Source organism: Pecten maximus, chromosome 19 (genome assembly GCF_902652985.1).
Source record: "Pecten maximus chromosome 19, xPecMax1.1, whole genome shotgun sequence".
Lineage (NCBI taxonomy): Eukaryota > Metazoa > Mollusca > Bivalvia > Pectinida > Pectinidae > Pecten > Pecten maximus.
The window spans coordinates 32294589-32321688 of NC_047033.1; the positions used below are offsets into that span (position 1 = coordinate 32294589).

Sequence of the window (27100 nt, forward strand, 5' to 3'; positions counted from 1 at the left end):
TAGAATTACATCAAATTAAATGAATGATTGTATGGCAGGCAAACAGGCGAATGGAGGTGTTTAAATAGAAATGTATTGATAGATATATCATATACCAATTAATAAATATAAAATTCGTCATCAATTTTGAATACTACAAATACTTTTAATTTCCATGATATAATGATGATATGTAATGATACTTTAATAGTGGGTGACGTAACCATGCCATGGTATTGTTAAATGTGATGAGGTGAAGACCTGGAAAGATTATACATACCGAAAAAGGCTTTATGGATACGTTTATACATCCCTGTACCAGCAATTCCCCCGGTAAAGATATCAGTGTTTGGTACTGATGCTAAACTACTGTGGTCCCATACAAAACTTGATGTCCTGGTTGGGGCGATAATTGACCCAATTCATGTCAAAGAGTTTTTAAAAGAATTGTTTATATCGCCAAAGCCAAGTTACTGTAAACGTACTTATTTTAGCGCAATCAAATTTTAGCGCATTTGCAGATTTTAGCCAGTTAGCGCAATGATGAATTAGCGCATCCACAGAACTTTCTATAGAAATAGAACGTACAAAAAGTAATTAGCGCAATCATAATTTAGCGCAAGGCTTCCAGCGCGAAAAGCGCTAAAATAAAATTACCGCTAAAATATGTACGTTTACAGTATAGTTGCTTTGAATACATCATTTCATGATATTGCGTCCGTTTTTGTTATATATTAACTTGCGTACTTAAATACAAAATTCGCACTTACTACGCTGCGAGTCGGCATGTTCGGTTTTCCGCTTCGCCGCAAAAAAAACTTAGCGTGATTTTTGTGTCGTTCGACAGTTTAATATTAGAACTAACATGAGGGTTTACTCAACAGAATTGTCCTTATCATTAACCTGTGGGTGTGTTTAACCAAACATTCTCAAACGATTGACAAGCACACGTGATAACCATCACATCTTAAACCATGTACAGCACATTGGACCGAGGGTTCTAACATCGGACATGGGACTAACACATCTGTTTGGTTCAAGGTTGATAGTTTACATTGAAATGACATGGTTTTTGTGCTATATGATTGTTGCTGTGGTTTTTCATTTTTATGATTATGACATTTCAGTGCCGCCTACAACCCCGCCTCCTAAGATAGGTGAGGACTTTGATTCTTTTTGTTTTAGAGAAACGTATGTTTTTTTCTTATGATTATGTGATATTAAATAAGCAGCGATATTCGATGTCACAATCGATAAAATCCGTTGCTGGGGGCCACATTATAACAAAATACATCAGAATTAGTTTAAATGATGCATTGTTGTTATAAAGTGTTATATTCCTACTCATGTTATGCATGCCGATTTGTCATAGAAGATAAAAAAGACAGATAAGACAAACGATTCGTGTCAGCGAAAGAAATATTACTCCTCTATAATCATGACATTACTTTGTTTTCGAAACGATGTATTTAGATAGTTCAAAACTGACAATACTGTTGTATAAACATTTGGTACAATTGCCGGTAATTATCTTTTCTGCTCATACTCCTTTTTACAGTATGTACACTAGCACAGCAAGATATTGTTTTCGTTCTGGATTCCTCAACAAGCGTCGGTCGTCCTAACTTCGACAAAATGTTGAGCTTCTTGAAAACGTTCCTGCAGCATGAAGATATCGACAGTGGGAATGTTCGGGTCGGGGTTGTTACGTATAGCACAGCCGTAAGTGTCCAGTTCCACCTGAATGAACACACCAGCCGACACGACATTGAGAAAGCAATAGATTCCATTCCGTACCAGTTCGGTAATACAAACACGGCCGGAGGGCTTCGGACAATGCATCACGTGATGTTTACATCAGACCACGGCGACCGCCCTGATGCGGAAAACATTTGTATCATTTTAACAGACGGAGTATCAAACATTGACCACACCCTCACCATCCCGGAAGCGAATTCAGCCAAAGACAGTGGCATTCGAATATACGCCATTGGAATTGGCCTCCTTGAAACCGAAGAACTGGACGGAATCGCCAGCCTGCCAACAGGAGAACATAGCTTTAACGTGGACGATTTCAGTGAGCTGGATAATCTCCATGACGCGGTGTTTGAATCAACATGCGAGGGTAAACTGCACACATAAATCTAACACGGGTTAAACATAATACTGCACTCTCTGATATTCTTTCTATGCGGTACTGATCGGTAAAAAGGGAGCTTTGAAGATTTGTATCCGTTTCCATTTTGTCTGATTTCTTTTCTTACATGGTTGTGGTATTTTGATTTTCTTGACATTTGGCCTCTGGTTGTGGCAGTAATGCGTAAAGGGAGATTTACAATTGTTTATTAATTAATTGTAATCCACGTTTACCTGATACGATATCTTGTCTTAATTGGCACCAACCATTAACATAATATTTGTGGTTATCGGTCTGTTTTATTTAACTTTATTTGCGTAATTTCCCAACAATCTGAATATGATTTGTTCCTTTACTAACATGTAACATTCATCATCAATTATAATCATTATTGCCCAATCGAGGCATTGATCTGAGATTGAGCATGATGTTATATGTAATAGCTATTTTACAAATTAAACATTAGCATTTGGCCTATAAACTGACCATAACTAAGCATTTGAGAAGGATTCAATTTCAAGTTGATAACCATGATGTTTCTGAGCTAAATTTGTTAATTTCCCGATGAGATATAGAGATATGTCATTCGTCATGTTCACTGGTCGACGCCAGAATTCAGTCTTATTGATAACATGGAATTCATAATGACATGAAAGTATGCAGTATTCTATTCTTGTGATTTATAACGATCTCCTCCATATTACAGTGATCACACTCCCGCCGACAACCACACCTCAAGGTGAGAATTTAAAATACTAGTGAAGGTCTAGTTTTAAAATTACCCGGTAAATAAACTTCCATACCCCAGTAGTAATTCACGATAAACATACCTTAAATCATGGTTCACTAAATACCAATGAGGGATGTTAAGTGAAATTCGACCTTATGACATAATGTTGACGGAAACTGATTATTCAGTTGAATTCGTCTTGAAAACGTGTTAAGCATTGCTTTGTTTATTTGGTATCAAAGCAAACATTGATGAAATTTACACTTGACTAATACGAAATGATTTTATTTTATAGTGTTTTAATGTCATTTCTGTTCTTATTTTCAAGTGTGCAATGCCGCAAGACAGGATATCGTTTTCATCATTGATATGTCTACAAGTGTCGGTTTTGATAACTTTGATAAAATTCTAGAATTCTTAGAACACTTTTTGTTACATGATGATATCGATAACGGTATAGTACGTGTAGGTGTAGTTGGGTATAGCACCGATGCCAAAGTGGAGTTTCATTTAGATGAATATTCAACGACTGCATCACTATACAAGGGTATCAATAATATCAAATATATGCTCGGGAATACCAACACCGCCGCGGGCCTTAAGCTCATGAGAACGACGATGTTCACTGTTGAACACGGGGACAGATTGGATGCGGAGAACATTGCTATCATAATTACTGATGGAGTTTCAAACGTGAACTCACGACAGACATTACCGGAAGCAAGAACAGCGAGAAACTCCGGAATAAAGATATACGCAATTGGTGTTGGTTTGATTGAAACAACGGAGTTGCAAGGGATAGCATCACTCCCATTAGAGGAACATTTATTTCTTGCTGACGATTTCTCCGAACTCAACAGTCTAAAAACTAAAATATTTGAAGGTCAGTGTCCAGAGACCACGCCAACGCCCAAACCTACGACACCGTTACCAACGACATTAGCGCCAACCACGCCACCTATTGGTAGTATTGCACTCAAATACTGATTACTTAACAATGCATTATTGGTGCTTAATTATAATATTAATGGTTTATTAACGTTTTCATGACAGGTGATGGGTCCATGTTGTCTTTTTCGTTTATTAAGTCTTTGATTGATGGAGTGATTGTTTTTGTCATATACTTAAAGATTGATACATGTTCCTATTCAGCGTTTTAATAGTTTAGGGGTTGCTTGGTGATACAGAATGCTCTAATAACATCCACGCCACAATGTATTGAGCACTTCATAATCGAGTTTTAATAGCGATGTGTCATTGAACTCATTTAACTAATTTCCATCGTTCCGTCGTCAAGTGTATCTAGTGTCAAAACAAATCCTTTGATTCAACAATTCGATGGCTATTATCCTAATATCGTTAGGTGTTTGGGCATATTATTATTATCTCACTAACATTTTATCTGTAATACTTATAGTAAATATCGATTATCAATTTGTGAAAATGAATTTAAACATATATCTGCTTAATTCGATTTGATGTGAAGCTTAAGGAAAATAACAAAACAAATATAAAGCATTATCGGTTGCAATTGTTTTTTTTTTAATATGCTTTATTCAATGAACGTAAAGTAGTGACATTCTGTATTCGTCGTAACTTTAAATTGACTTTATTGTATTAAGTGGCCTTTATAGAAACAACACATTTTGTTGTCTATATATGTATCAGGTAAGTATTTTACGTCGTTGATAATTCAGGAAACGATTCCCTTCATAATTCGGATTATTTGTAAAAGTATCACTAATCTATTGGTTTCGAATCATAGCCAGTTCGATCGGAATATATTCGGAATGTGCTTGAATTTATTATATTTCCCCAACTTTCATCAACATGCAGGCATACAACAATATATTCTATGTAACATAACATAGAATGGGCATTATTAATTGTTTGTCCTTTGTTCGTTTCTTCCTAAGTATGTCACGGAACCAGACAGGATATAGTGTTCATACTAGACATGTCCACCAGTGTAGGTAACACAAACTTCAATAAAGTTTTGAAATTCCTGGAGACATTTCTCTTACACGAAGACATAGATAGCGGTATAGTGAGTGTCGGTGTTGTTGGTTATAGTACTGACGCTAAAGTCGAGATTTACCTCAATCAGTACTCTACTACTGACTCCCTATACAAAGCTATCAACAACATACAATATATGTTGGGTAACACCAACACTGCGGCGGCACTACACCTCACAAGGACCGCCATGTTCACCGCCGACCACGGGGACAGGCCGGACGCCCAAAATATAGTTATCATTGTCACGGACGGCGTGTCTAATGTCAACTCTCGTAACACGATACCGGAAGCGGAAATGATGAGGAAGTCTGGAATTAAAATATATGCAATTGGCGTCGGGTTAGTAGAGACACAGGAATTAACAAGGATTGCATCCAAACCACTGAAAGACCATTTACTACTTGCTGACGATTTCTCGGAATTGAATAATCTTCAAGATAGAGTGTTGAATTCCTTTTGCATTGAACCGCTAACGACACCAAAACCGACCACTCCTGACTTGACCACACAATCTTTAACAACGCCAAGGCAGAGAATTCCTGCGCCACATGGTAGTATTTTCACGCATACACTGACAACCGCTTGAACTCAACACATTACTAAAACACTGATGACATTTCTTACTACAGGTGCTTTGGTTTCCTATTTCAGACTTTAAAACTAAAACTGCATCTAGTTTTCAATGTCAAAACGACTTGAATGGAGACGCTTTGCAGTAAAAAATATTTACCCATTTCGCTGGTCTTAATTTTTTGATATATATAAGATTAATATATTTTAACAATTTTGGTTTTTTGCTTTATCAGGTGGATTTTTTTTCCTTTCATATTTTTTCGACTTTGTAATAAGCTTTCGTCTAATCAAACATTTTCTCCCTTTTACACCATGCTGTCGGTACGTTTTCCATTTGTGTTTAAATGAATGCAATTATTCTTCAGCTTTTTTCCCGTTTTTTACTAAAACAATGACAAACCGTTTATACTATCGGCCAATTATATCCCATACTTCCTTATCTTTCGGCTTCCATTTACTCTATGAATTATCCTATTTTTCATTTTATGTTTTGATTACATTAATGATTCACTAACTGGTCACTATTTAATTTATCGACAATGACATGTTATATATGTCTGTTATATCATTGTCATTTTGACTGATCAATAAATCGATGAATATTCGAACATAAAAACTATCTAAAAATTGATGTTCCATAGATTATTACTGACGAAAAACCTTCGTCATGTAACGGGTAATCTTAAAAAAGACAATTCCAAGCAAATCGATTCCTTCAATACTTCAAAAATGGTTTAAATTGATATATGTATATTTCTGACAAAATCAATTTCTCAGTGAAGATTTTTTTTTTTTTTTTTTTTTTTTTGAAAGCGACAAATGTTATATCGAAATAATATAGAAAAGTCTCTTGCTGGAGTCATAACTAAGCTGTCATTTCGTTTCTTCCTAAGTATGTCACGGAACCAGACAGGATATAGTGTTCATACTAGACATGTCCACCAGTGTAGGGAACACAAACTTCAATAAAGTTTTGAAATTCCTGGAGCCGTTTCTCTTACACGAAGACATAGATAGCGGTATAGTGAGTGTCGGTGTTGTTGGTTATAGTACTGACGCTAAAGTCGAGATTTACCTCAATCAGTACTCTACTACTGACTCCCTATACAAAGCTATCAACAACATACAATATATGTTGGGTAACACCAACACTGCGGCGGCACTACACCTCACAAGGACCGTCATGTTTACCACCGACCACGGGGACAGGCCGGACGCCCAGAATATAGTAATCATTGTCACGGACGGCGTGTCTAATGTCAACTCTCGTAACACGATACCGGAAGCGGAAATGATGAGAAATTCTGGTATTAAAATATATGCAATTGGCATTGGATTAGTAGAGACACAGGAATTAACGGAGATCGCTTCCAAACCGCTTGATGACCATTTATATCTAGCTGACGATTTCACGGAACTGAATTATATTCAGGACGAAATATTTAACTCTGTCTGTCTTGGAATTAGACCGTCATCGTCGCCATATCCTGAAACTGTATCATCACCAGCGACAGATACACTTGGATCAAAATCAACCCTTGGTAATATAACTAAATGAATATTGCCTTCCGACATTCCTAAAACAACTAACCTTTCTTGCTCGTGTTTATTCTCAACTCCAGAGTTGTTGTTTTTTTCTATTTCTTACATTTCCGACCCTGGCGAATCTGCCTTTTTATTGCCTGGTGTCAAAGGCATTGCTTACTAAGGAATAACCAAATCAACACATTTCATACTTTACCTGTCCAAACGATCTGTATTCAAATGTATATATGTTTTATTTGCAATTGTAAAAGTTATTTGTTCTTGATGATTCTTATCGGAAATGATAGACCGACTCATTTACTTTTTCCCTGTGACTGATATTTTCATTTTCTTACCTACATGCTTAACGTGTTTTGAAGGGTTCTTTATGTTTTCATTGCAGATATAAATAAACTCAAAACTAACCAAACAAGCACGAATTTGTTAAATGGATTTACCTTTCCTAATTTTATTGCTCACCAATGCCGATAGTTGATGAACAGAAGTAAAGGCTTCCAGTTTTTCTCATTTGTTTACATTGTCACAGAAAATACGTTTAATGTTTGTGCAAAAAGTCACGTAAAACTATTTTGAAAACAGTTTATCTCTATCGAATCTTTCTAAAAGTTTCCCGGCTAATGTTGCTTCTTCTCTTATTCCAGACAAAAATGCTTATTTTTACGATTGCTGAATTAGGTCAAGCGACTTATAGTTTAATCATGACAAAGAATACAGAAAAACAAACATTTTTCTCTTTTTGTCTTGTTTTCAAGAGTGTAATGGTGAGAGGCAGGACATCATCTTCCTCCTGGATATGTCTACGAGTGTTGGGTTTGATAACTTCGATAAAATGATCGAATTTCTTGAGACATTTCTGTTGCACGAGAGTATTGACAATGGGGATGTTAGAATAGGCGTGGCTGGGTACAGCAGTGAAGCTAGAGTCGAGTTTTATTTAAATTCCTATAACACAACATCAGAACTGTACTATTTGATCAATGCTGTTGATTATTTGCTTGGCAATACAAATACGGCAGGGGGTCTGCGACTTGTACGGACAGACATGTTTACTTTTGTTAATGGTGATAGACCAGACGTGGAAAATATACTGATCATAATAACGGACGGTGTATCAAACATCAATTCAGAAGACACTTTATCTGAAGCCAAACTGTTACGGTCAGCTGGAGTAAGTGTATACGCTATAGGGGTGGGGCTTACAGAGACAGCCGAGCTGCGGGATATAGCATCACAACCATTCCAGGACTATCTGTTGCTGGCTGATGACTTCTCTGAACTTGACGGTCTTCAGGACAATATATTTGAATCAGCATGCTCTGATTCAACATCAGCGCCCCATTTCGGTAGTATGTCACCAAAGCACTCGTTTTATCTTCATGTGGGTACTAACGTGTGGTGTAGAACTACCCGACTGGGTTTAGTCCGAGTAATGTAACCGTACACATAACGCTAATATTCATACTTTTTATTTGTGTTAACGTAACACCCTATATCTGTGACGTAACACGCAGAATATCTGACGTAACACATACAATATCCGACGTAGTCAACTATATGTGATTAGTTGTAATACGACGTCTTGTACACGTTTTACTAATATCGTGTAGTAGTTCTAATGTTGTGTCGACGATCACGTTTGAACAACACTTCACATAACCAATGGTTTTTTTGTCAATGGCACCGATACGTTATACTCGTGTAACCATGGTTACTACCTTTGACAACTGTTTGGTTGTGGATGTTCATATATCAAAGGTGTGATAACATTGTTTTTTCCTGTTCGGTGATTGGTCTAGTATTCCAACTAATAATTAATTTCTTGTGAGTGTGAACGTTTTACCCTAATATCACGACCATACTTAATTGTATGTCCATATTTTTTACCGTATACATACCACGGTATTTTTTTCTTGTGATGTTTTCTGATAAAAAGTTTATTACTCATATTAACAGTTTTTTGCACTCAAGCCAATAATGTCAATTCAACTCTCATTGATTTGAATAGAACACTGCCTGTTTTTATGTGTAGAACTATTTACTTGTTAATAGTCAAAATTGGACAACGGTTTCTATTCATTTAAGAAAACTGTATAACTGTTTTTTGTTGTTTCATTTATTCATACTTTCATTTCAGTACCGTAGCAGTCCGACATTACGATATCTCATGTTTATACATATTGAAAGTCAATATTTAACGGTATTTCGCGTCGTTTGATTATTTCGTGAATATGAATATAACTGACAGGTTTACTACGTTTACACCATTATTTGTTTAAGCAGTTGCAAAAGCTTTGAGATGCGTATAAAAGTTAAATATACCAGCTAGCTTCTATTTCAGGCTTGAGTGAAAATATATCGAGTAACCTTACAGCTTATTTGAGAGTGTTCAATTATATAAGTATCATGTTGTATGATTAATATACATGTTTTCCATTACCCGTAGGTACAGAGAAGTGATGCATTTGTACTATATGTCATGTTTTCAACTTTAAGCTTATGTTTGGTGTTTTACTATTTAACTCATATTCACGTTTTCACCAACATATTTCATAGTTAAATTACCAAATTTTATTAACGTTTTAGCTCTCAGAAGCATAGATCATGATTTAATTGTTACATTTCCGTTTTCCTTACTATACTCATATTTCATGGTTTGACCATTACAGCAACAACTAATCTACCCACTCAAGCCCCAACACGTCAACCTGGTGAGACATTATTTGATCTCGTCCATTCATTCTCGTTGTTTTACAAATCATGCACTTAGATCTTAATGAATCTAATATACCCTATCTAAATTGTGCCTACAAAATATGTTTCCAATAAAATAGAAATTCGCTCACGATCAAAAGCTGTAACATGTTCAAGACAAATGCACTTTATCCTTGAAACAATGGCCACCGGGAAATATAATGTATATACATAAAACTTATAATATGAGCACTAATATTAATTCAATACATTGTGAATGACTACAGGTGGGAAAAGTAATTTTCCCACTTCTTCAATAAGAAATATCTTGTTTTATTGATGATGTCAATGCTTGGGTAGTGATAAATATTTTTTGTCCTTAAAGGCTGTGGTCTTGGGAAGCAAGACATCGTTTTTATGTTGGACTCTTCATCAAGCGTTGGGCGCTATGGTTTTAGAAGGATGCTGAACTTTATAAAGGATTTTTTGTATAATTATGACTTTGATGCTGGACAAGTCCGTGTTGGAGTCGTGACGTTTGGCACAGATGTTACTATTGTCTTTTTCCTCGACACATTCACACGACGTGAGATTCTATACGAAGCTATTGACAACATTCCCTACACCCGCGGCAACAGAAACATGGCTGGTGCTCTGCAGGCCATGCATCTCGCCATGTTTAATGAGCCGAACGGCGATAGAGCCGGAGTAGAGAACATTGCCATATTGATAACGGATGGTCTGTCTAATATCAACCCTGGTCGCACGCTAGCGGAAGCGGAAGATGCAAGGAATGCTGGGATCACTATATACACAATCGGTGTAAACATTGCGGATACTACCGAAATTGATGGCATATCTAGCAGGCCATCGAATAGCCATACTTTTATGATCCAGGGGTTTTCTGAACTGGCTGATATCCAGGTGGAACTGTATGAGGCGTCTTGTCCTGGTAATGTAAAAAAAACTTTTCAACTGCAGGTATCTCTCGGTGATTCTACCTTAACCATTTATCATCCCGATTCCAGTTTCTTCAATGGTGTCGGTTTTCGCTAGTATTGCATGACCTCTGTTTAGGCCACTGGAAATAATTTTCTCTTTTATACTGATGGTTTGTGCTTGGTATTTTCCGTCTATCAAGAAGCATCAATATTGGTTTTGGAATATAAACTAATGGAAATTGGGATATTTATATCATTTAGCTCGGGTGTTTGGCACGGGTAATGGTCATAATGCTTTCGGTACTTTAATGGATGAATAAAACTGTATAATCCACCTACAAACATCTACTTAATGATATACATTTACTGGTTGTATGTATGTTGTCAACATTTTTATATTTATTATTTTTTATCCATGATAGTATGAGCATTTGATAACGGCACATCGATCTATATCTCTGGATATGTCCAGGATTTTGTTTCAGAAATTTAATCATGAGGAGTTTCATTTCAGACATTCGAGTATATATAATGCATTTTACTGTTTTATCGGTATACTGCATATCTACATAGATTTGGTTTCAGATTTTACCGATTTGAAAATAATAAAACAGATTTACACCCACATTGAGTTACGACTTATATTTTAATGTAAACGGTTATATGATAAGCTTTAAGGGAAAGGCTTTGTATATCGATACATTATATATTATTTTCTATAATGATGAATTACTTTAATATTGTGTGATTGGCTTAGTAAAAGGCCTGGCTTAAGACATCGAGATACACAGCACTCGACCTAAACTACCTTGAATGCCGATAATGTTGTAAGTATTGGCACGGCTTCTGTATACCGTAGTAAGTAGTATGCCAGCAATTTTTTTTCAGCAATTAAATACTTGTTGACTATTAAACCCATTGAGCTTGGATTGATAATGCAAATAAAGCGAATTCTGTTCATAATTTCTTGTTATTTTTAACATTAAATTCAAATGTTATTGTGTGACACATTCTGTAGTGCTGTGTTTGGAATAGATATATTTATGATTTTTTTTTTCATTTTAATTCCAACACAAATGAAGTTGTATTACATATTTCATTTAATCCAGGTTAATGCCAAATTAGCAAGAAAGAGTGTGTGATTGTTTTTGTTTTGTCCATTTCCATTCACAATAATGTGCATGCTTATCTTGTTGGTTTCTCTATTGCAGCCGATCCTTCCGCTACAAACTCTAAACAAGGTACCCTCTGTATACAAAATTTACATATATAAACTGTAAATATGAATTGAAATAACATTGATGTTTTAGAAAAATCTGGCGTATTGTTATAACGGTCACGTAAAAGTAGTAAATACCAAACAAACTACCTTAATTTTAGTTGTTTCAGTTACAGACAGCTACAAGTTAGGTTAAAAAGCCATGCTGATGTCGCTTTTAAAACTTCCTAATGCATGTTTCGTTCCAGAAAGCTGTAAATCCGGCCGCGTTGACCTCGTAATAGTTCTTGATTCCTCGACCAGTGTCGGTAACGATAACTTTCAGCTCATGAAGAACTTTGTGAAAGATCTAGTCAGCAAGGCAGATATAAACTCCGGAAACGTCCGCGTCGGAGTGCTACTATACAGTTCCGCTGTCAGTGTGCAGTTCCAAATGAACCAGTACCAAACCAAAGCAGACATCCTCTCAGCCATTGACGAAATAATATATATTTACGGAAGTACGAACACAGCGGATGGTTTACTGACGATGTGGAGTGAAATGTTCACACAGGCCAATGGCGACAGAGATGGTGTGGATGACGTTGCCATAGTGATAACTGATGGTGTGTCCAATATCAACTCCTTCCGGACAATACCAGAGGCGACTAATGCGAAAAACAAGGGTATTCACATATATACTGTCGGTATCGGCCTCCAGGATACAACAGAGGTGGATGCCATAGCAACAGCTCCAGCTTCTGAAAACAGCTTCAATGTGGACAGTTTTGCCGAGCTAGTTAACCTGCACGAACAAATTTTCTCCTCATTTTGCCCAGGTACATCATTAGAGTGTAGCTACCCCTTTGGATGTCCAAGACGTGTTGCTTTAGCTCATTCCTTCTGTCCTTGACCTTTTCGATATCTTAAACATTTAACGTTATGGACTATTTGAAGAAGACGTAATTTTAAAGTCAATTTTCCAGAAGTCTTTTTTTTTATTATTAAAATTGCGAAATATTTAAAGTCGTCATTTGTTGAATAGATTATCAGATATATATGCATAAGTTAAAAACACTATGTATATAATGATATGTATTATTTTGTTTTCAGTCGACGAGGTTGAAGGTATGCTATAATAAAAAATCACCACCTGTTCGTTTAATAATACCTAATACCTGTCGACATGTGTGTATGTATAATTAACATAATCACGTGCAATAAAACACCTGTATAAACCAGCACCTGTACAATGGAGTCAGCAGCACATTATCACCGTACTAATAAACTGTCAAGATTATGATGTTTTTCTGTTACGTTGCACTATACAACACAATGTGTGTAACTCGAATGTGTGTACAACAGTGTTGTGTGTATGATATCCCTGGCATAATAACCGGAACAATCACTTAATTCCGCATAACATATCAACCACTGTACATTAGTAAAAGGAAGGTTAAACATACATGTTTTAACATTTTAGCAGGATGAAATCTATACCCGAATTTACCTTGTTCATGACTTTTTTTCCGTACGGAAGAGTTTTCCAGTTTGTCCGTGAGTTATTTCCTGTGTGTTCCCGTGTCGTTGTGTCCAGACTTCTGCGACGTAAGTGTTAAATGTCATTAACGCATGTTGTACCTGTTGACACCTGTCATCTGTGTTTTATTGTCAATGAGTCTGTCACCATTCTGTTTTAACCGTAGTCTAACAAAAAGCAGGTAAACCGTGTATATTTATTTAATACAATTCAAAATGTGTAAATATTCATTTAGATATTTATGTTCTTTTAATTAATTTAAGCAACTATGAACCAACTATCTTGGATATCAATTTCATAGACTTTCCAACTCATTTATCCTGAACTGATTACGTTTTGTACGATATAGCAATTGATCAGTATTTAACATCATAAATACTTCCGATATTAGTTTTGATTCATTTTAATAAATCAGATTTGTTTTTGTATCTATTACAGAGTCATGTTTATTTTCCAATATTTTAGTATTCGACCAAATTGTATTGATAATCCTTAAAGGAACATACTTATTGTGATGTTAGTGACTAAGCATTAATAACGATTTCTTACAGTCACGCCGATCCCAATAACTTTACCGCCAGCTGTATCAGGTAATGTATAACGTTTTTGTAAATCAAATTTAAATCTGATGAACTAAGTCTCTATATCAAAAATATTAAAGTAATGGCATTGATCATTTATAATTTCGATAATGTCAGGGGAAGGAATGTAATTCACATCAATATAAAAATCTTGTCGTGAAGCCTGTAATTAAATGTATATTGTCCCTGTTCGCAGACTGTGCCTTGTCAAAGGTTGATCTGATCATCATCATTGATGCGTCCACCAGTGTAGGACAAGGTAACTTCAACCTGATGCTCCAGTTCTGTAAGGATTTCCTAAAGAACGCCGACATTGATTCCGGTAACGTACGTGTTGGTGCCTTGATCTACAGTTCCGAGGTAGAAATCCAGTTTAATCTCAACACATTCTCCACGAGAGCTGATATAAACCAGGCTATCGATGGAATCCCCTATATCTACGGAAGTACGAACACAGCTGACGCATTGCAAGCAATGAGGAGCATGTTCAACCCCGCTGACGGAGATCGTTACGACGTCCCAAACATCTGTATTGTTATAACTGACGGAGTATCCAACATCAATTCCCGGAGGACCATACCGGAAGCGGATCTCGCTAGGACTGAAAATATCCACATCTACGCTATTGGTATTGGTCTGACCGACACTACAGAGTTGGACGGGATCGCAAACGAACCTACTGACGAAAACAGCTTTAATGTCCAGGGATTCGCTGAATTAGAAGCTCTCAGCGAGAAAGTGTTTTCTTCGCTATGTCCAAGTAAGTAATAAGCTATGTTTTACATTATCTTACTTTATCCAAAAAACCAAAAATACAATAAGTATATACTCGATTTGCACTATATATCTCTTTCCTGTTATATGCGGTACAAGTACGACTCGCATCTCTCAGCTTTATATCAACACGTAGACTATCTTGTACAGTGTTTTACTATAACATATACCACTAAACAACAAATTCAGTCATGTTGGCGCAGTGGTTGCAGCTTTAGATATATCTTATGAGGCGTTTTCCCATAATGTATAGGCAAGGTCAACACTAAATGCTTTCATTCATCATTTGTGTTTCTATGTTATCTATGTAAATTTTACACTTTTCCTTTTTATAACCATCATTTTCAAAATCATATCCATGTGAAACCTTACCAGGCGACTTTTTGTCAAACAAACCGATCGTTTCCGTAGCATGCATCAACGCATTAGGTATAGAATTTAAAGTCTGATGTCTACGATTCAATGCCATTTAATAACCGTTAACTCTATTGTACCGACTTGTGTCACTTACATCCGAGGAGTTTCGAATGTGTGTGATATTAGTTGCGTAATTTACTGTCACAATATCAATAAATATACAGATATAAATGTAAAATACAATTTATATTTTCTGATATGTTATCGTGTGTTTCCCTTTTCAATTTGAAGTGTTTAGTTTTTGCAGTTTTATTCATAAAAAATATAGGCCGTTGAAAATATCAGCCTTGTGATTTTGTTGTTTGTGGTTGTATCTTAATGTATATTCTCACAATTGTGTTGCACATTATGTGTTTTGTATGTGTTTGGTTATATTTGTATGTATATTCTCACTATTGTGTTGCACACTTGTGTTTTGTCTGTGTTGCACCAGAACTGTCACCTGTCACATCTATACCCACTCCTGCACTTACAACTTTACCACTGACTACAGCTTCAGGTAAAAACGTACCATGTCTCTGAACATGAGATCACATTTTTCTTCTGGTTCGTTCTATGAATGTGTAATGCCAGACATGAAACTAGCGATAATTATTTTTTTGTGAGAGCGGTTACGGAGTTTTCACATTTCGTTTTCGAACGTCAAGTAGAGAGATATAATATAATAAATACTACAAAGATTTTTATTTTCAAATAAAAATATATGAACTTATCCAAAGGCTACGGTTATACTATTTTATTTCCCGAAATCTGGTATATCTTTATGTCATCATGCTTGAATTGTCAATTTAATGTTTGATTTATCAATGTATTTAAATTGCTCTTTCATTTTATCGATTATTAACTTACATGAATATTTACGTTATTTTCTCGAAGATCGTTACTTCCAATTTTTACTTTAATTTCTTATTTAGTTATAATATTGTTCACATATATAAATAATATACTACTCCGACCAAATGTATTACAACTAGACCAAATATTGTATATTTAGTTACAGAAGCCCCAACACCTGCTCCACGAGCATTCGATCTCGTCATCGTCTTGGATTCGTCAGTTACCCGGGGACAATGGCGATGGATTCAGATATATGCTACCACAGTAGCACAACAGCTTAGCATAGACAACGAGAAGTTCCGAGTGGGTGTCCTTCGGTACAGTTCTAGCCAAGCCGTTCAGTTTCATCTGGGGGATTACTCTACCAGAAATGAAGTCATTCGATCCCTCCGTCGTATTCAGTACCAAGGGGGTGACACAAACACAGCCGAAGCCCTAGAGTACGTTAGGACTCGCATGTTTAGACCAAATAATGGCGACAGAGATTTCGCTAGAAATTTCATCCTCCTGATCACCGGAAATGACGAAAGCACGGACAGGTATGAGGCGTTCCGAGCTGCAGAGAGAAACGAAGATGACGGAACTTACCTGTTCACGGTGGGAGTCGGACTTCGGGACCACAGCGAACTAGATGAGGTGTCGTCACATTCTTTAGCCAACTACCAGAAACTGTTTTTACTCTCTGATCGACCTAATGATATTTCTGATGATCTGACTTTCCTCGAAACATGTAAGTGTAAAATTTATTATGTGTAAGTTGAGATATTTTACAACAACGCATTTTATGATTGACAAAAATCGTCAGATCATTTACATCAGAGAATAACAAAACGATACAATATTAGATCGCCACGTTAAAGACCTGTAAAGTCGAGCTATCCCATCTTACTACACGTTATGTCGGTATATACACCCAACATGTGTTTGAGCAAATTGTGTCAGTGATGCAAGTATAATGATGTATGCATAGTTCTTCATTTGCATACTGTATAGTATATTTATTGACATTCTGGTCCAGGAATAAGCTGGACAAACACACTTGGCGACATACAATTTGCTTGTCCATAAATCCCTGTATTATGCCGTCACCAGGTGCAAAATTCACCCCTATAAATGCAAACCTGAAATCTAAATCATCTTTTGCTTGATTTTGATAATAGAACATCTACTTTATATCAAAACAAAGGTTAAAATCACGTCACTTTCTAGTGATGATACTGATAATCGCCGTAGCGACATCCCATTCCTGATCTTTTGAAGAAGATGGAGGAAACAGTTCGGCAAAGAGATTGGTGCGGGACATCTCAATAGGTCCCCCTCTTGCTAAGCGCAAATATAGTTCCACTTCGCATCCAGTCTAGTATCTTCCGGTGTCTAGCTGCCAATAATGGACATTAATCAACACAATTATGTAACATTATCTCTTGAAATTTTCCTAGCTCTCTGTTATGATCACCGCTCTAAAACCTGCATTTCAGGGGTAGAATAACGCCAATGGTTAATATCTGTATTATGATTTGAAGACAACCTGTTAAAAGTTATACACTCATTACGTCATTGATTACTGTTGATCTAATCAACATCAATACGCTTTGTGTGCTTTACTGATACTCTTGAGATACTGGCAATCTAGATACACCGAGCATTTTACGAACCATGATGCTATCTGAGAAGGCGAAATTTGACTTGGATATATACTGTATTGCCTTTAATTGGGAGGGTTGTTTTCGATGCTATTGTTTCAAATATAATTTTCTATATAACAGTGCCGGATTTACCTCCAGACGGATTCCGAGGTCGTCCCTACCCACCTCCATGTAAGTACCCAACTGTACAGTATGTTTCGTATAACCTCGATAAAAATCATATCTGTTTTATTTGTCGATAAAACGAAATGTCTACATCCAGTAGTTCTTTGTTGGCAATCTGAAGAAGTTTTGTTTTGTTTAATCATACCCTTTCGATCTTCAGTTTTCAGAGCATTATGGCAAATGACAGTATGTGAGTTTAACGTATAGGTATATGATAAGATGCCTACAACATCTGGCAATAAATCGAGGTTATGCAGTATTTGTATACACTGCTTGCACCTATTATATGACTCTCTTTCTTTATTTTGTTGTATGTTATGTTTATAAAAAAAAATATTAAAAAAAAGCGTAAGGTATTAACTTTAGGTTTGGTTATAATTTTACTATGTGAAGTGAAGAAATCATAAATCGACACGCGCTACTTAATTTAGAAATGATACATTTATCCGGCATCTTTTTTATCCCATAAAGTTATTAAGAACCTATCTAAACATATCTTAACTTACTAACTGAGCATCTGGATTGTTTATCCTTGTTTTTTTTTTCCATGGGTCTCTCTACAAATATATATTTCTGTTCATATTTCGCGATCGTTTTATCAAATTTTATTTGTATTTATGATTTCATTTTAACATGGGTTCGTATTTTTATTTCAATAACATTTTAAGGCTGACTTTTCAAATGAAAAAAAAGTATTTCAATGAATCTGACAAGATGCTATGGTTAACGCCATTAAACCCGTAATGATATAAATTGTGTATTGTTTGAAGTAGAGGTTGCTTTAGCCTCTGCTGGTCATGTACTCCTGTAAAACAGTATATATATGATCATCAGGTCCGGGCAATCTCAAATTCTTAATTTATTTCCATTCATTTTAAGCTACGACACCTATACCGATCACTCTGCCTCCACCTGTGAGCGGTGAGTACTGGAACTTTACATACAACTAAACATATTTTATTTACCGAAACTTACATACAAAAAGGTTCATACACAAGTAACCGTCTAATGATTTATCTTTTAAAATATAGCATCGTAATAATAACTGACAAAATAAAAGAAAAAAAGGAGAGTCATTGATTTTTTTTATTTGATAAATAGGTTTAACTGTTTTATAAAAGTGTATTATTTTACTTATCTATACAATTAAACCTGATTTTATTCTCGATCATGTTTTTTTTAGATATACCGAGTTAATGCCTAGGGCTATTATTTACAGATTGCGCCCTGTCAAAGGTTGACCTGGTCATCATCATAGACGCCTCCACCAGTGTAGGACAAGATAACTACGATAAAATGCTGGCCTTCTGTAAGGATTTCCTAAAGAACGCCGACATTGATTCCGGTAACGTACGTGTTGGTGCCTTGATCTACAGTTCCGGTGTAGAAATCCAGTTTAATCTCAACACATTCTCCACAAGAGTTGATATAAACCAGGCTATCGATGAAATCCCCTATATCTACGGAAGTACGAACACAGCTGACGCTTTACAGACGATGAGGAGCATGTTCAACTCCGCTGATGGAGATCGTGATGGCGTCCCCAACATCTGTATCATCTTAACAGACGGCGTATCCAACATAAATTCCCGGAGGACCATCCCGGAAGCGGACCGCGCTAGGGTTGACGATATCCACATATACGCGATTGGTATCGGTCTGAAGGATACCAAAGAATTGGACGGCATCGCCAACAAACCAGCATCGGAAAACAGCTTCAACGTTCAGACCTTTGACGAACTGAATGCGCTCAGTGACCAGGTCTTCTCTTCTCTCTGTCCAGGTGAGTCACAAACACATAAACAATGATCAGCAATCTCACAAACCAGTACTGATAATGATTATCTATGTTTCATGTTGCAATTAAAGGTCGATTGATATATGCACGCTTTACATGTTCATATTTATATTTATCGGTGTTAAAATAATATATACTGAATGTTGAATTCTTGTTTGGCTCATAATTTCGGTATACATGTATCTGAGAGCGGCCAAGGTATTGTCACTGCATTAGGGAGATTAAAATTTAATCTTTCGAAACCAGAAACATTAAGAAAATAACATTTCAACCTGTATGCCGTTGATATCCTTCTCTATGGAAAGGTTTTATTTGAAAAACTGAAACCAATGTTTGCCTGAAACTCGAAAAAATATTCATAATTAGGTGCATTTGTATCATTTACCTTTAAAATATTGGTGTATTTTTTTCCCCGACGGAAATGTTATAACCGTATGTAACTTTATTGGTTACTAGCTTTCATAACATATGTTACTAGGTTTCCGGACTCTTTATCCTACTTCTACTGTTTTATGTTTCGGCGACCGTATTAACATGCACATTAGTATCCTCATATGTTTTGTGCCTTGTTCGTATGTTTATAGTACTGTAAATATATTACTTGTAATTATGTTACATATAAATGTGTTACGTGTAATTTTGTTACCTGTAAATATATTACCTGTTATTACGTCACGTTTGTAATCACCTTATCTGTAATACTTAAATACGTACTGTGACAAATGTTTTCTGTGATTGTTCTGTGTTTGTTGTCACGTGACCTACAGGTAAATCACGTACTGATGCCCCAGTCGTTACTCTCCCTACCACGACTACAGAGAGAGGTAAAGACCCCGAATGTCTTGTACAATTTACCCTGAATTGTTCTACTAATGTCATAATGATACAGTAATCATGTTACTGGTAACGCTATGTGGGACATGTGTCTTAACCCAATAAGACTCCCATTAAAGTTCACACACTAAATTACAATGCATGAATCAATATTGGATATAAAAAGGAGAAATACGACAAAATAATTTACACATCCAAACATTTACTCATAAATCATATTAAATAACCATTGATTCCATATTCATTGTTTTGTTTTTGTTTTTTTCTTATTTAAGTTAAAAGCGATTGAGACATAAACATCATATTTCCATGTGTGAAATGTACTTCTAATTTGATACATATTTCTAATACTTTGTATTTTAAACATTAATTTGCAGTTGTACATTATCTTGTGTCTAACATTGTGTTATTTGTGTTTTAACATTGGTTTTTAGTTGTTGCGTATCGTATTTAGTCATTGTTTTAAAAGGCAGCCATTACATAACTAATGTTCAGGAAAGTACAAGTTAGATAATTAGGCTCGTGTATAACACATTAAATAACACATAGTTTGTTTCCTACATCTAATGTGATTGCTGTGCTTATACATCTGACCTTATATGGACTATTTGTGTGTGTGTATATAAATGTATGTTTTACTTTGTCATACAATATCAATCATTGATTGCAGTTAACGTGACAATTTGTTTTGTTTGCATGTGAGTCCGTGTACAACGATGCATGCTGTACACATTTTATCTTTTGTTTTATGTCATATTACTGGTTACGGGTTACCTATGTTCTCTCTATAAGATTTTTTTTCTAGTCGGTGGGAGTGTTTATTTTTCATATTACTACATGTCCGAATGAATTTTGAACGAATGTGCACTTCGCTTATTTTTAATATGTCGTTTAGATTTTGGCATGCATAATATAAATGCTATGTCAATTTTCAATTCCTAATTTATTATATTCCGACGTATAAATACTTTCCATTTAATTAACTCAGATTATCTGCAGAAGGCACATAGCTAAACACATACAAATACACAATTGTCGAATTATTCCATACAAATTGATATAAATGAGGACAAAAGATAAGTAAGCAAAAATTTGTAATAGACATAATTACTAATGACAATTATTATTCGTGTCTTTATGGACATTTACCTTCGGTGTATAACATGTTAATGCACGACGTAACACTGATAATGAATGTAATTAAAACCAAAAATTGTTAACAAATGTAACGTAAATACGTAATACTAAATACTAGCATGTCATATCTATTTTCTATACTAAATACTGACATGACATATATATTAGGATATTCTTAATCTCTTACATCATTATAAAGAAAATGCACACGTAGCACATTTAGTATGATTTTGTAATATATATGATTTCAACCAGAAATGTCTGTTATGTTTCTGTTTCTTTTTCTGGAAACACTTCAATGGTGCTGTGTAAGAGGTGTAAAAATCCAGGAAAAAATGGCTTTTTTTTTGTTTTTTGTTTTTATCAGAACAATAACAGCACGAACACTAACTCTCTTAATTGTAATTACTTCTCAGAATGTCGTCTAACAAAGCTCCAGTGACAATCGCAGTTGTTCACGTAATCATGAATATGTCATTAAATTTTGTCTCGACTGTTACTTAGATTTCCATTGATAGGTGTCTTTGTTATATCTGAATTGACTTGTTTTGTGTACTCGTTTAATTACAAATAGTTCTAATCCACGCGTCCAGTAAAACGGAACAACAAATATTATACACGGTTTCAATTGCTGTATACAAGGTGAATGCAACACTATTATAAATACGTCAATTTAGCTTATTAACGTTTCAACTAGAATTATTGATATATCTCAAGTTAGAGAATATCTGTTAGAATGAAACACGTTGAAATCAAAGTACATGCTATATTTTTTTATATTAATATATGAATTCAATCAAAAGATCAATCTTGATTTTGGTTCCTATTTCAATACTGTTAGATGACTTAGCTAATAAGTGTAATAAGGGCGAATTTGATTAAAAAATTGGTGTTAGTGAACGTATTCGCTTATACAACTACTGGTTAAAGGGATAGATATCACTGGGTTACATGGCATTAAAAAGTGGATCAACACCATAATGTTAATCTGGCATTTAGTTCACCTAACTACAGCCATCAGCTATAAGAGCAACCTGATTCTCTGACGCCATGTTTATGTCATTTATTTCTGTGAATTGAACATGTTGTGTCAAACATACAGCATTCCACAATGTTGGTAAAACGTCATTTAGGTTACTGCATCACGACTATGATTGTTAAGATCGTATATCGTCAAAATCGTTTGTTTCGTAAAATTGTATCACTTTTAAAAGCCGCCTTGTTTCTTGATTGTTTATATGACATCAGTTTCTGTTATTCTTGCTATTCCAGTCACCGATGCCCCGACACCTCCACCACGAGCGTTTGATCTAGTTATTGTCCTGGATTCGTCTGTCTCTCGACAGCAATGGAGATGGATACGACAATACGCTAAAATGGTTGCCGGTCGACTCAGTATTGACGACGAGAAGTTCCGAGTGGGACTTCTGCGGTACAGTTCCGGTCAGTCAGTGCAGTTCCAGTTAAACGATTTCTCCTCTCGACAGGACGTATTAAATGCCATGGACAACGTACGGTACCAAGGGGGTGATACAAACACAGCCGAAGCCCTAGAGTATGTTAGGACTCGCATGTTTAGACCAAATAATGGCGACAGAGATTTCGCTAGAAATTTCATCCTTCTGATCACTGGAAATGACGAAAGCACGGACAGGTATGAGGCGTTCCGCGCGGCAGAGAGAAACGAAGATGACGGAACCTATCTGTTCACGGTGGGTGTCGGACTTCGGGACCACAGCGAACTGGACGAGGTGTCGTCACATCCTTTGGAGGAATACCAGCGTCTTTTCTTAATAACTGACCGACCAGAGGATATTGATGACGAATTGGCGATGTTAGAAGCATGTAAGTTAACTATAGCTCACTAGAATTGTAATTTATGGTTTATGTAGAAAGTAGCATTTCGATAAATTTGAGAAATATTAAAATTCATTTCTAAACGAATAAAACAATGCTATTGATATCAAATGTTTTAAGAAATGATTCAATAAATATATGGTTGACTTTAATTGTAAATGCTTGTGTCATACAGTTTTATATTTCTTTTTTAACTTCTGTGTTGCTAAGACTAACATTTTATGCTTTTAGTACCAGAAGATCCTCCTGTGGGTTTCCGAGGCAGACCATACCCTCCACCAAGTAAGTGCATAGAGTTAAATCCAAACACCCTTGTTAAATAAAAAAGACCTGGCGAATATAAGTATTATACATCTAAGCAGATCAAAAATAGAGATGTGAACTTTGTATGTACCACAGAAAAACTCTTTTTTCTTCAATGACTTTAAACTCTCACTTCACGTGTCAAGTAATTTACTTGTTCGATCCTCAGTCAACATGTGATATATTGTTGGTTGTTGAGGGATGTTATTTCTATTTCCGCTATAGGTACCACCCCCATTCCGATTACGCTTCCTCCTCCTGTGTCCGGTGAGTGCAAAATATACTTCTCCGATCTATGTCATTGCTAATCACTTTTCCAAAATCATTATGAAATATTGATGCAGCGAGTGTAAATCGTAACTGGTCAGGTTTAATTTGATTAACTAATTTCTCAGGATATTCCATAGCAGTCCCTCGACATATTGTCAATGATTTTATTTCATCTATTTCCTGTTCATGGAGCATAGCAAAACAGACAAACAGTCCAGTATATGTGATCAAATACGCTGAAAATATCAACAGTCGACATAACACGCCATACACGGAAGCTGGTGATTTTTTTTCATCGTGTACATCAATTGATAACGTAACGAACCGTTTCCGAAATCAGTATGTGTTAAATCATACCTGCTTTTGTCGTTTTATATACAGATTGCGCCCTGTCTAAGGTTGATTTGATCATCATCATAGACGCCTCCACTAGTGTAGGACAAGATAACTACGATAAAATGCTGGCTTTCTGTAAGGATTTCCTAAAGAACGCTGACATTGATTCTGGTAACGTACGTGTTGGTGCCCTGATCTACAGTTCCGGGGTAGAAATTCAGTTTAATCTCAACAAATTCTCCACAAGAGCTGATATAAACCAGGCTATCGATGAAATCCCCTACATCTACGGAAGTACGAACACAGCTGACGCTTTGAAGACGATGAGGAGCATGTTCAACTCCGCTGGCGGAGATCGTGATGGCGTCCCCAACATCTGTATCATTTTAACAGATGGTGTATCCAACATCAATTCCCGGAGGACCATCCCGGAAGCGGACCTAGCCAGAGTAGACGATATCCACATCTACGCCATAGGTATCGGTCTAAAGGATACCAAAGAGTTGGACGGCATCGCCAACAAACCAGCATCGGAAAACAGCTTTAACGTTCAAACCTTTGACGAACTGAATGCTCTTAGTGACCAAGTATTTTCATCACTCTGTCCAGGTATGTTAGTGTTTCGCTGATAAAATTTCTTGAATAAAAGCACAGGTTTTACGTCAGGTATTATATAGCATTGTTGACGTACATTTTGTATTGCTATACTCACTAATACGAAGAAATATCTTAACTGTAAATGGTTAGAAACGGATCTATATTTTTTCTCGTGGTGAAGGCTCTGTTGATGCTATGCGATATATCTTGTGTCACCTATTTTGTCTTTTAGATCTTCCTATCGTTAGAAAGCATTCCCTACAACAATAGTCATGATCACTATTCATATTTTCTTACCATTTTTTCACATAAATTGGGAACTTAAATAACGTTTTGATTTATTCATTGATAATAATCGCATTACTGATTAACACGATGAGGGGAGATAATTATACTGATAATCCGGTAACTTCAATGAAATGACTTGTATTACTTAATTCGGAGGGGCGGGGAAATAATCACACTGTTTGACGACAAACCAACTGTTCCAATATTAAGAGTAAATTGTTGCAACTACTTATAATAACTTTTTACTCTTGACTGCAATAGTTTTCTTGTAATAACAAATCGGTGTTGTTTCTCACATTTTCTCCTGTTATACTGCTATCTCGTGTACACCTTTTGTTGTTTCAATATTTACTATATAGTTTCGTGTCACAATCTCAGTAATGTTATTCATGTATCTGTGTTAAAATGTATAAAATATTATTTCGTGATGTTTTACGATATCTGTTATTGTTATACTGTAACATATTCACATATATATATATATCGCTGTACTGTTCCATACATATGCCTTGTGATGTTATATATAACGAACTGTTTCACTTTTTTTTTCATGATCTGTCACTCAAATTCACTTTGTATTTAGACCTTGTACCGTTATATATTTGCCCACTTCCTTTTTTGACGGGGTAAATGGAGATTACTTAATGGTAAACAGTATAAGTATCAATTCCGATAGATATATATCATCAAGATATTTTCGTTGGTTTATATAGCAAGAAAACTTGAATTTTGGGCAGAATTATAACGGTTTACATTGCACTATTATGTATAACTGTATATATGTCACTGTGTTTGTGTATGTAACTGTTTTACTGTGCTGTACGAACGTGTCAGGTCTCACAGAGCCCCCACCCACAACCACCACAACAACCACCACCACCACTCCGGTACCGACCACAACAGGTAAAAGAAAAAACGGAACGATCCAAACCTCGCGCATGCCTATACCAAATGTTGCATGCCTTCCCAATTTTACCTCCTACTGAAGTATATAAACATGTGTTGTTAAAACCTAATGAGGAAAGGACATGTTAAGAACAAAATAAATGATAGTATTAACTATGATTTACCTACATGTAGCAAAATGTGCCAGAATTTGCGTTTGGCTATCATATTTATTTTACTATCATTTCAAAGCGTATCAATTCGTCAAAATTTAAATCACATTATTGTCGAATTTTTTGTCACATTGAAGAAAGCTATCATACAATGCATGTTAGAAACAAGAAAACGTAAACCTGTATGCAAACCTTTAACAGCTTAAATATGTCCACCGGCAAAACTAATATTTTTTTATATAATCAAAACGCTTTTTCTTTAAAATTCAATTTCAACAAATTGAATTGTTGACACCATCAGATTATTGCTAGGGTTTTGTGAGCAAGGTTATAGTTCCTAATTGTTTAAAGACTTCATGCTATAATTTGCTTTCAAAATAATAAGAAATGTAGATAAGGTATTTGGGGCATTGGTATGGTCCCCTACAGTGCTTTTTTCCTACCATTTACATAATGACCTAGGTTCTCTTGCAGGTTCCATTTCTGGTATTGCTGTTTATCTGTCTAATTTTTATCCGATAAACTAAAAAAATCGGATACGAAAATGAATAAAAACGAAACCTTCATTATACTATATTTTATGTTTTTATCATCGGATAGTAATTACAGTATCATAAAATGGTAAATAAATTGAGTTCCCTTCAATGTTCCAATAGTGTACCAAGTGAATCCCTTTACATTGTTAAGAATGCCGATCGTCTATACAGTACCCCTAATTACCGTTTTTCGTTTAATGTTATACTTCTATTGTAGTCACCGACGCCCCGACGCCTCCTCCACGTGCCTTTGATCTTATCATTGTCCTTGATTCCTCTGTGAGTCCAGCACAATGGCAATGGATTCAACAGT

The 27100-nt window shown here is 35.7% G+C and overlaps 3 protein-coding genes across 4 annotated transcripts in view; all 3 read left to right on the plus strand.

Annotated features, from left to right (window-relative positions):
- Window positions 1-12836, plus strand: part of LOC117317679 (collagen alpha-3(VI) chain-like) — a 158037-nt gene extending 145201 nt beyond the window's left edge. Inside the window, exon 18 of the mRNA XM_033872552.1 lies at window positions 12083-12836. Coding sequence (XP_033728443.1) covers window positions 12083-12726 — 644 coding nt within the window. The 3' untranslated portion in view covers window positions 12727-12836. The remainder of the gene's footprint in view (window positions 1-12082) is intronic.
- The window catches only part of LOC117317678, a 167803-nt gene that overhangs the window by 8938 nt on the left and 131765 nt on the right, over window positions 1-27100 (plus strand). The window lies entirely within an intron of this gene.
- On the plus strand, window positions 865-3189 carry LOC117317685 (collagen alpha-1(XII) chain-like). The gene is made up of 2 exons (XM_033872558.1): window positions 865-2104; window positions 2823-3189. Exons 1-2 carry the CDS (start codon window positions 1615-1617, stop codon window positions 2873-2875), a joined length of 543 nt encoding a protein of 180 aa, XP_033728449.1. The 5' UTR covers window positions 865-1614; the 3' UTR covers window positions 2876-3189.

Excerpts from the sequence above, each read along its gene's own strand:
- LOC117317685 (XM_033872558.1), top strand. The coding sequence starts at position 1,615 with ATGTTGAGCTTCTTGAAAACGTTCCTGCAGCATGAAGATATCGACAGT. Across the intron at positions 2,105-2,822 it reads GTTTGAATCAACATGCGAGG|TGATCACACTCCCGCCGACA; the intron begins GTAAACTGCACA and ends TCCATATTACAG.